General features: G+C 41.8%; 1 protein-coding gene across 1 annotated transcript; it reads right to left on the bottom strand.

Moving 5' to 3' along the window:
- Positions 1 to 5,718: 5,718 nt before the first annotated feature.
- LOC114745620 (uncharacterized) lies at positions 5,719 to 6,837 on the bottom strand. Its single transcript, XM_028933777.1, has one exon. It carries the CDS (start codon positions 6,835 to 6,837, stop codon positions 5,719 to 5,721), a length of 1,119 nt encoding a protein of 372 aa, XP_028789610.1.
- Between the last annotated feature and the right edge of the window lie 3,685 nt (positions 6,838 to 10,522).

Here is a 10,522-nt window from a genome sequence, read left to right as displayed (position 1 = left end):
ATCCAATGGTAAAAAGAAACAAGAAAAAAAAATATTTAGGAAGTAGGAGAAAATTGAAGGGTAGTAGAGAACGCAACAAAGATGGAGCAGCTGATACCCCAAATCCAACCGCGTAGAAGATTTTAGGAAAAAGAAGCAAAAGAAGATGCTGATGGTACAGAGGCCAAAGTGCAGAAAGCCCAGGTGAGGCTTCATGGCTTCTAATAGGGTAGATAGGGAAATAAATCTCCCTTTTGGAGTAATTCCATTGTAACGAGGTTCGTCGGGCTGAGATGCCAGCTGCCCCTTGGGTCTGCTCCTCAGTTCCCTTTTAATTTGAGGCTCCAAATTTTTTTTTACGGTTTTTTTTACTATTCTACATAAAATGAGTGATATTTTAATATTTTATTTGTAAAAATTGTTTTGTTTTCAATTTTTTATGATTTTTTAAATATTTAATACTCTAAGTTAAAAAGAATTGAACCATTTAAAATGTTAAATCTTTGAAAAATTATTAAAAATTGAAAACTAAACCATTTTTTACAATAAGATATCAAAATATTACCCGTTTGATGTAAAATCTAGTGATAAAAAGATCTTAAAAAAAGTATTTGAGAAGAGCTCCAAAATGAATGATTGATTTCCAGCTGTCAAGCTGGGCTCATTACAATTGCAATTGGTGTTGGGCTTAATTTTATTTTTTTTGGTCCGACGGGCTTAGTTTTATTTTACATCAATGCATGATGGTGGCCCCTTTTTCTTATCCTTCGTTTTTTTTTTTTTTGAATTACAAGGCAAGCATTACACTTGAAGGTTCAAAACAGAAAACATTAACCACTAAGAGGCGACGCAGCTCCCTGGTTGGAGCTTTCCCAGTCAAGTCTCAATTGGTCTTGGCATAAGCTGATAGGTTCCTGGTAATACATTCCATTGCTACTGACATTGTGTGCATTTTTGGCTAGGATATCAGCACACTTGAGTGCTTCTCTGTGTGTATGAATAATCTCAAGGTCCCAACAGGAGAGTACTAGAGCCCTTGCCTCGTTCACCATCTCTTTTAGGGGATGAGTGGCGCTACAGTCTAACATCAGTAAGTTAACGGCTTCCAAAGAGTCAGTATACAGTTTAACCCGTGCAAGCTCCATATCTTTGCAGACTTTCAGACCTTCATATATCGCTTGAAGCTCTGCTACTGTGGTTGATGTGAATCCTAGGCATTTCTGGAATCCCATCAGCCACTGTCCTCTTTCATCACGAACAACTCCTCCACATGCGCCATGCTTTTGACTTGTGACCGAGCCATCGACATCAATTCTGATTACTCCTTGGGGTGGTGCCTTCCATCTGCAACCTGCTCTATCAGATAGTTGATAAATCTGGTGCTTAAGTCTATTTTCCTCCACGCTTTCCATCAGTTGGTGCAAGCAATGATGATATACTTCTCTGGGTTGAGGATGCACTCCTTCGAAGGCTTGTTTGCATTTGCTCTTCCAAATTAGCCAACAAACCATTGCGAAGACTTTATTCCACGGCCAGCGTGTTAGCCTTCTCGCTCCTAGATTGATCCTCTGATTTCTCTTCAACCAAACCTGCAAATTTCCACTAAAAAACATAGAAGTATTACGGGGGTTAATGAACAAAGACCAAACTCTTTTTGCAAACTCACAGTCTCTCAAGGCATGAATGGTGGTTTCCTCACTATTACACTCATAAGGACACTCAGTTTGAGTAGTAGAACAGTGTCTCGCTCTTAAGGCATTTGTGGGGATTCTCTCATGGATGACCTGCCAAAGGAAGAACTTGACTCTCTCAGGAATGTCCCATCGCCAGATCTTTTGCCACTGAGTACTATTGATTTCTGATTGGTTGCTTTCTGCTTTGACTAGTCGGTACGCAGATTTGACATTGAAGTCCCCATCATTCGACAATCTCCAATAGAAGGTATCATCTCTCTCCTGCCGAGTTAGCTTTACAAGGCAAATTTTCCTGATGACCCAGCTTGGGAGTATCTCTCTCCACTTATCAATGTCCCAATTTCCACTACTTGTGATATAGTGGTCCACCGTGGCTTCCGCATCAATAAGGTGGAAGTTTCTGACTGCATAATGTATAAGCGGCCTGTCCAGCGGAGTCCATAGTTCGTTCCAGGCATTTGTATTTCTACCATTACCGATCTTCCTTCCTACTCCTTCAGTAAATTTCTCCCAAACTGAAGTTATAGCCTGCCAAACTGCTGACTGCTTCCTCTTCTTTTCCACTGTAGGGTATTTACCTACTCCGCACTGATACTTGTTCCTCAGACATTGAACCCAAAACACTTCCGGTCGAGTGAGAAGCATCCAGCACAGTTTCATGATGAACGCTAAATTTTGATACTGTAAGTCCCGAATCCCTAATCCCCCAGCCTTCTTCTCATTCTTAATAGTCTTCCAAGATATGAGGTGCAGTTTCCTACTGTTTGAGTCCTGTCTCCAGAAAAACTCCCTGCTTAACCTTTCAATCTCTTGAAGAACCCCAACTGGGAGGAGAAGAGTTTGCATCTGGTAGTACGGTAATGAGGACAACACCGATTTGATGAGTATAGTCCTCCCTGCCAAACTCAAATACTTGCTTTTCCAACTTGCCAATTTACGGTTGACTTTTTGTATGATTGGCGCAAAGGTCAATTTAACTGCCCTTTTATGCAGAATCGGCACCCCCAAATATTTCCCCAAATCAGCTGTTAAGTTAACGCCTAACACTTGACTGAATAGGTTTGCTCTAGTCGCATGTATATTCCTTGAAACAAAAACTTTAGATTTTTGGAGGTTTATGTTGTGACCAGAGACTTTACAGAAAAACATCATCACCTTTCTGATCTCATTCATTTGTTCCTCGGAGGCTTCACTAAAGAGAACCAGATCGTCTGCAAAAAATAGGTGGGATAGCATAGGCCCTCGACTACTCAACTTCATAGGTTTCCAGTTACCCTGTCTGACTTCAAAGTCTATTAGTTGCCCTAGCCTCTCCATGCAGAGAACAAACAGATAGGGACTTAGTGGATCACCTTGTCTAACCCCTCTGCTTGGCACGAAGGTTTCAGATTGAATACCATTCCAGGACACTTTCATTGTGGCGGTTGAAACACATCCCATAATGGTTTGAACAAAATCTCCTCTCAAACCGATACTTCCTAAGGTAAAATTGAGGAAATTCCAATCCAACCTATCATAAGCTTTTTCCATATCAACTTTAACTGCTACAAAACCTTTCCCACCTCTTTTGGTTCTCATTGTATGAATTGCTTCTTGAGCTATGATAATATTATCACAACTCTGTCTACCCTTGATGAAGCTACTCTGATTTGGTTTTATCAATAAATCCATTACCCCCTTAAATCTGTTGGCTATCACCTTACTCAGAATTTTGTAACAGACATTACACAGAGATATGGGTCTGAAGTCCTTTAGGTAGGTAGGATGATCTACCTTAGGAATCAGCACAATCTTCGTTTGGTTTATCTCCCTGATAGTCGAAGGATTACCGAACATGGTGGAGATCATAGTGCAGATTTTCGGTCCCACGACATCCCATTGAGACTGAAAGAAATGAGCATGCAGTCCATCTGGTCCTGGTGCTTTGAAGGCCCCCATTTCAAATGCTGCGTTTTTTATCTCCACCACAGAAACCTCCTTCTGAATGTCATCAAGTTGTCTTGTGGAGAGTGAGGGGAAATCCACTGGCCATGTATTAATATGACTGACATTTGGATCTTTAGAGTATAGGCTTCTGAAGTAATCTATCGCCATATTGCTCATTTTCTTCTGGTCAGACGTCCAATTGCCAGCATCATCTTTTAGGGCTTCAATCCTGTTTCTTTTCCTATTCATCATACAGGTTGCATGGAAGAAGCGGGAATTCTTATCTCCAAACCGAATCCATTGGCACCTTGACTTCTGGAACCAGATCAACTCCTCTTGTTGGCTTAATTTATTATAATCACACCATAGACTTTGCTCTAATCGAAAAAGTCCATTGCGTGGATTATTGATTTTCGCTTTGTCTATGCCCTCTAACCTTCTGACGATTTCCTTTTTCTTCTTTGGAATGTTTCCCACAGTCTTCTCATTCCAACTACCTGCGTGTTTAGTGAAGACTTGCTGCCCTTCCTGCCATTGGCGGTTCTCCCAGGATGATCTAACTAAATCCTTGAATCCCTCCTCAAGACACCATGCGGCTTGGTACATGAAGGACGACGGACCAGTCTTCTTGGGGTTAGTATCTCCCGAGACCACTATGACCCTGTGATCAGACTTGAATCTGAGGTGATGGAAGCACTTAAAATGAGGGTAGGAAATTTCCCAGTCAAAATTACAAAATGCCCAGTCTAATCTTTCTCTAACCCCCTCTTTTTCCCACGTGTAAGAATCCCCCACGACTGGAACTTCAAGCAGATTACAAGCATTTAGGCAATTACTAAAGTGTGCCATCATTTGACTTATCGGAGGGGCTCCTCCTATTTTGTCTTCTGGAGTGAGAAACGAGTTAAAGTCTCCCAAAACTAGCCACGCATGGTTGGCCAGCTCTGCTACCTTCTTTAGAGCTTCCCAGAGATATTTCCTTTTCGCTACTGTTGTGTCTCCATAGACGAAAGTAGTTAACATACTTTTCCCAGAAGCCATATCAGTAATTTTGCAGTGGAGGAGCTGAGTAGTTGACCAGATATATTCCACAGAGGTTTCCCAGTCATTCCATAGCACCCAAATCCCTCCAGCAAACCCAGTAGCTTCAACTCTGAGCCAATTATTAAAACCCAACTTCCTGATCGTTTTGTCAGCCCTGTCACCACTTATTCGAGTCTCAAGGAGGCCCATAACATTTATACCATATTTCTTTATTACATCTTTCAGAATTCGTGGGAAGGATCTATTACCAGCCCCACGGCAATTCCATGAAGAGACAATCATTAGATACTGAACACGAGGTAAGGGAGAACCGAAAAACTTACATGTCTGGGGGTTTGTTTTCTTCCCCCATTTTGTCTTCCTTCCCTCTTTCTGGCGATAATCGTTGGACATTGGCTTTAGGTTCCACACATGTTTCTGCCTCAATTTGAGAAACTACTTCTCTTGACTTTTCTTCCATCAATCCTTCCCTGTTCTCATTACCGATAGTAGGCGCTATGCTCTGACTGCAGTTTTTCTTCACTGTGGGCATCCGTTCTTTCACTGTTATCAAGTCCGTCTGCGTGTTCTGGTCAACAATGATGTTAGTCTCCACAGAAGATAAGTCACCGCTTACCACTGAATGTGTACGTTGGGCTGTGATTTTTTGGCTGGGCTTTGGCTTGCACTGTTGGGTCCTACTGGTTTCCCCAGATCTCACGAGTGCTTCTCTGGTACTATTTTGGGCCTCTGCCATTTTGGGCTTCGTGTTCTCCTTTCCCCGGCCCACCTTGCTGGGTAGGACCTTCTGATTCATTTTCACCTTTGCCTTACCCTTTGCACCCAAGCTTGTCACGGGTCTGTTAGGACCCCCTGTACTTCCCTCATATATGACTAGCGCCCTCTGCTTAGTAGTCGGCGAAGTTTGCCCCCCTACATCTCCACTAGTCAGCTCTGTTGTTCCATCATCTTCCTCTTCCAGGTCTGCGATAGCCGCATATTTCGACTTATAGGTACTCATATTTCCTTTCCTGTCAATTTTTGATTTCTGTCCTGAGGTTGACGCCTTTTCCTTCTCTCTGTCAGCCCTCGGAAATCATGACTTGTTTCCTTTCACCAACATCCAGGGGCCGAAGTGTTCATCTTCCTCCGGTAGAGTTTTGGCCGGCGACATACGCGGTTGATCACTGGTCTTTGGTGCCGTCTCTGGCACCTTTTGAGACGATGGTTTCCAGGGACAAGCATCCCTTGTATGCCCATATCTTCCACACTCAAAGCAGATAAGATTCAACCCCTCATACTCCACATTAAAAAGGGCAGATGTACATATGATTCGAGGGATCAGCTTCTTCTGGAGATCTACTTCCACGCATATGCGGGCGAACCGGCCGCGCTCCACCTTGGCTCTACTTTCCTCTAAGTTTGCTATGGTATTCATATCCACCCTGAGCGTTCTCCCTATCATATCTCCGATTCGCCATATGAATTTTTTTGAGTAGCAATGTAAGGGAATATTTGGTATTCTCACCCAGGTGGCAATTCGTCCCAATGGGTTGTGGAATGGGTCGAAATACGGGGACCATTTCTGTACTAGAATGCTGTGCTGCGCCACTGCCCATGGCCCTTCAAAGAGTACTCGCTTATACTTCCCACCCCAACTCTCATCATTGTTGAAGCGGACCACATAATAATTGTTCGGCAGATCGACTAACTCAAAGTCGGTAAATCCCCAGATTCTACCCAAATGCTCCCTGAGCTTATATAGATTAAATCGTGCCCCCAGTACTGTGATAATCAAGGCATTATTCCACTGCTTACATTCATCATTAAACTCTTCTTCCGTGATTGGCATTACCGGGTATACCTCCATTAGCTTTTTAAGTTCTTCAGAGGGTTCTGGTAAGCTCCATGTCTGGTCCAGGACATCCGAGATGAGTGTGTCCTCCTCCATGCCTGAACACCCATTTGCAACTCCATTAAAACCCTGTTTTTTACATCCCAACAGCGAGTCTCTGTAAGAAATGGGACTTGACTTCTGTTTTTGTTGTGGGTCTTGAGCTTGTGTTTCCTCGAAGCATCCTTCAGCATCCTCCATCTTGTCTGACATTATTGTGTCTTCCTTGATCTCCTTTTTCGATTTTTTTGCACTCACCACTTTGTTACAGTCATCTAGCTCGCGGTCCGGAGGCATTTTCTGGCAGCCGGGTTCTTCCATGAGGTCAAATTCGATTTGGCACAGAATCCAAGAGAGAGAAAATCTACGCGCTCAACTCACTTACCGAATTACGAAAGGTTCTTCTTATCCTTCGTTTTGTGAAGGGATTTTTCCCACAATAAGATGCTTCGGCATAACGTATTGGTACCAACCAAAAAAGAAGATACCTCTGCAGGGTGTACGGACCAAGCACAGCAGATTTGTTTGTTGTTCCTTCGCGTTTTAATTAATGTGAAACTTCAAGTTTCATAAAAAAGAAAGGAACCCAAAAAAGAAAAAAACTCTGATGGGATCTGTCTCAAACTAATTTGACAAAAGTTTAGATAAATTTATCTGAAATTTGCCAAACTAAAGATGAATTCAGTGACAGACTTTTTAACCCATTTTATCATCATCATTTTTCTAATTAAGAGTTCAATAATTTTCATCTGTCACTAAATAAAAATGTTTTCAAGTGCTCGCTGTTGCTCCAATCTTGATGTGATTTTTCAATTTGATGGTTTCTCGTGTAAGTTGGTTGGACACTTGGCGTCCATGTGACTTATCAACTCCATAAAAGGACTTTTATGCATTTATTTACTTTCTAAGTATAAAACATCTCAATTAGAATAAGAGGTAAGTATGTGATGAAAGTTTTATTTCAACTTACGTAAAAATACTTATAAATACTTAAAATAAGTATATGTACCTTGATAAGAGTATGGCGGCAGCGTTGGCCATTTAAACTCCCTTTCAAGTCAATATAAAAACTTTAGGTCATTCAATTTCCTCTTGTTTTTTAAAAAAGAAATATTTTAATTTCCCCTTTAGTTAAGGACACATGTACTTATTGAGGATACAAATTGTATGCAGAAAATAGAACTATGTATATTACACGACTTTAAGTAACACAAACTAAAAACTTCACTTCACTGGTAATATGCCTTCATGAATTATCAATATCATCACTTCATCCCACCTTGCAATGTTCAGTCTAAAAGACTTGATGAGCAGACTTACAGAAACATACATTACGCGGCAAGAACCTGCATATTATATAAATTTAACATAGTTACAAGGGTATCACATCTCCAAAATATTAAATTTATAAAATCCAAAGCATGTCATGGTGATCTTGTGATGTATATATTTGTGATCATAATATAAGATATTCATAGTTCTAGAATATATTATAACATTTAAAAGAACTTAGTCAAAACTTAAAAATAAGAAGTTGTTTTTCACTCACCATAAAGCCAACTAGGTCTTCAATGACGGAAATGGTTCATCCTGAGGACCAGTGCGACATAAAGTTTGTCTTTGATGTGATAGAGGAATCTGAAGTAAGAATGCCTGAAATTTCTGTTGAAGAAAATGGCAACACAGACTCCCCAAAAAGTTGCTGCAAATCCAATCCCCAACCCAAAGTAGAATGAAGATAGAAATTCATCTTTTTGATTGTCATTTCCTTCAACGGGTTCGTCATCTTGTTTCGTGCAGTTCTTTGGAAGTGGATCCCCACATAATTCATAATTCCTGTAATTTAGAGAATGAAAATTGTGTATTTTATTGATACTTCGATTGGCTATTTATATACAATAGAGGAGCCTAGGTATTAATGGCTCATTAATATGAAATCATATCACATCATATCCTATATACTAATTACAGGATATTTACATATCTTATAATATCTCCTACAATATCTCTACACTCCCCCTCAAGTTGGAGCATAGATGTCAATCATGCCCAACTTGTTACAAAGATATTCAACTCGAACCCCATTGAGAGCTTTGGTGAGAAGATCACCCAACTGGTCGCTGGATCTGACATGTCCTATAGAGATGAAGTTTTCCTTGAGCTTGTCTCGAATAAAATGACAGTCAATCTCAATATGTTTTGTTCGTTCATGAAAGACCGAGTTCGAAGCTATGTGTAGGGCTGCTTTATTATCACACCACAGCTTTGCTGGTAGCGAGGTTTTAAGACCAACCTCTTTTAGTAGCTGGTGTATCCAAACTATCTCACATACAGATTGCGCCATGGCTTTGTATTCCACTTCTGCACTCGATCGTGACACCACATTCTGTTTCTTGCTTTTCCAGGACACCAAGTTGCCTCCTACAAAAACACAGTATCCTGTAGTCGATCGTCTCGTGGCTTTCGACCCACCATGATCAGCATCACAAAAGCACTCAATGTCTGTGTGACCATGATTCTTGTACAATATCCCACGACCCGGGGATCCCTTCAAGTAGTGTAACACATGCTCTAAGGCTTCCCATTGTCGGACAGTTGGCGCAACCATAAATTGGCTAAGGACACTTACTGGATAGGTGATATCAGGACGGGTCACTGTAAGGTAATTCAACTTCCCAATCAGTCTCCTATACCTCTCTGGATTTTCAAATGGCTTGCTCTTAGCAGCCTCATCAGGATTTTCACATGGTATGCTACCATCAGCATCAAGCAGAGGATTATAGACCATAGGGAAGCTGGTCGGGGCAGCCCCTAGTTTCCCAGTTTCTTTCAACAGATCAAGAACATACTTTCTCTGAGTCAATAAGATGCCTTTCTTGCTCCTCATGACTTCAATTCCCAGAAAATACTTCAATGAACCCAGATCCTTCGTTTGGAAATGTGAGTTAAGGAACGACTTGAGAGATGAGATCCCCGAGGCATTGTTTCCTGTAATCACAATGTCATCGACATACACAACCAGTAGAATCATGCCAGCACTTGTTTGCTGATAGAACACAGAATGATCACACTTACTCTGGTGCAGGCCAAAGTTTTTCACAACAGTACTAAATCTGTCAAACCATGCCCGAGGACTTTGTTTTAAGCCATAGAGTGATTTCTTAAGGCGACACACCTTCCCACGCTCCCCCTGAGCAACAAAACCTGGTGGTTGCTCCATATACACTTCTTCAAGGAGATCACCGTTCAAGAATGCATTTTTGATATCTAATTGATGGAGATCCCAACTATAGGTAGCGGCCATGGAGATAAACAGACGAACCGAAGAGAGCTTGGCCACAGGAGAAAAAGTCTCAGAGTAGTCAATACCATACTTTTGAACATAGCCTTTTGCGACAAGGCGAGCCTTGAGGCGTTCAAGTGTACCATCCGCCTTAACTTTAGGGGTCACACCCACTTACACCCAATAGCTTTCTTTCCTGCTGGTAAATCTACTAAGGTCCATGTACCAGCACAATGAAGAGCCGCCATCTCTTCTTCCATAGCAGTACGCCAACCCGGGTGGGACAAGGCTTCATGAAGGGACTTAGGTACTGAAATAGTATCTAAAGAGGCAACAAAGGCACGAGAAACAGAGGGGAGGTGGTTATATGAAACAAAAGAAGAAATAGGATGGGCACAAGTACGTTTACCTTTGCGAAGGGCAATGGGCAAATTAAGAGAGGGATCTGGATCTGGAACAGGAGGTGTCTCAGAGTCAATTGAGGGATCGGCATCTAGACCTGGGGCAGGGTCAGGCTCAGGGTGCATGATGCTTGCTGCAGGATCAGATGACGAAGCAGATAATGGTGGAGCAGAATGTGGCGCAACAGTAGGAGTAGTTTCCTTCAAACGTCTGGTGTAGACCCAAGACAAAGATGGTTGACCAGGTGCCAGTACGGGAGCTGGTGCTTGTGGTAAACTTGGACTAACAGAATATACCAGAAAGGTATCCTCCTCCGCTGGT

The sequence above is a fragment of the Neltuma alba genome, unplaced genomic scaffold (assembly GCF_004799145.2).
Source record: "Neltuma alba isolate B1F8T4 unplaced genomic scaffold, ASM479914v2 tig00004737_pilon, whole genome shotgun sequence".
Lineage (NCBI taxonomy): Eukaryota > Viridiplantae > Streptophyta > Magnoliopsida > Fabales > Fabaceae > Neltuma > Neltuma alba.
This window is presented reverse-complemented; position numbering and strand designations above follow the sequence as displayed.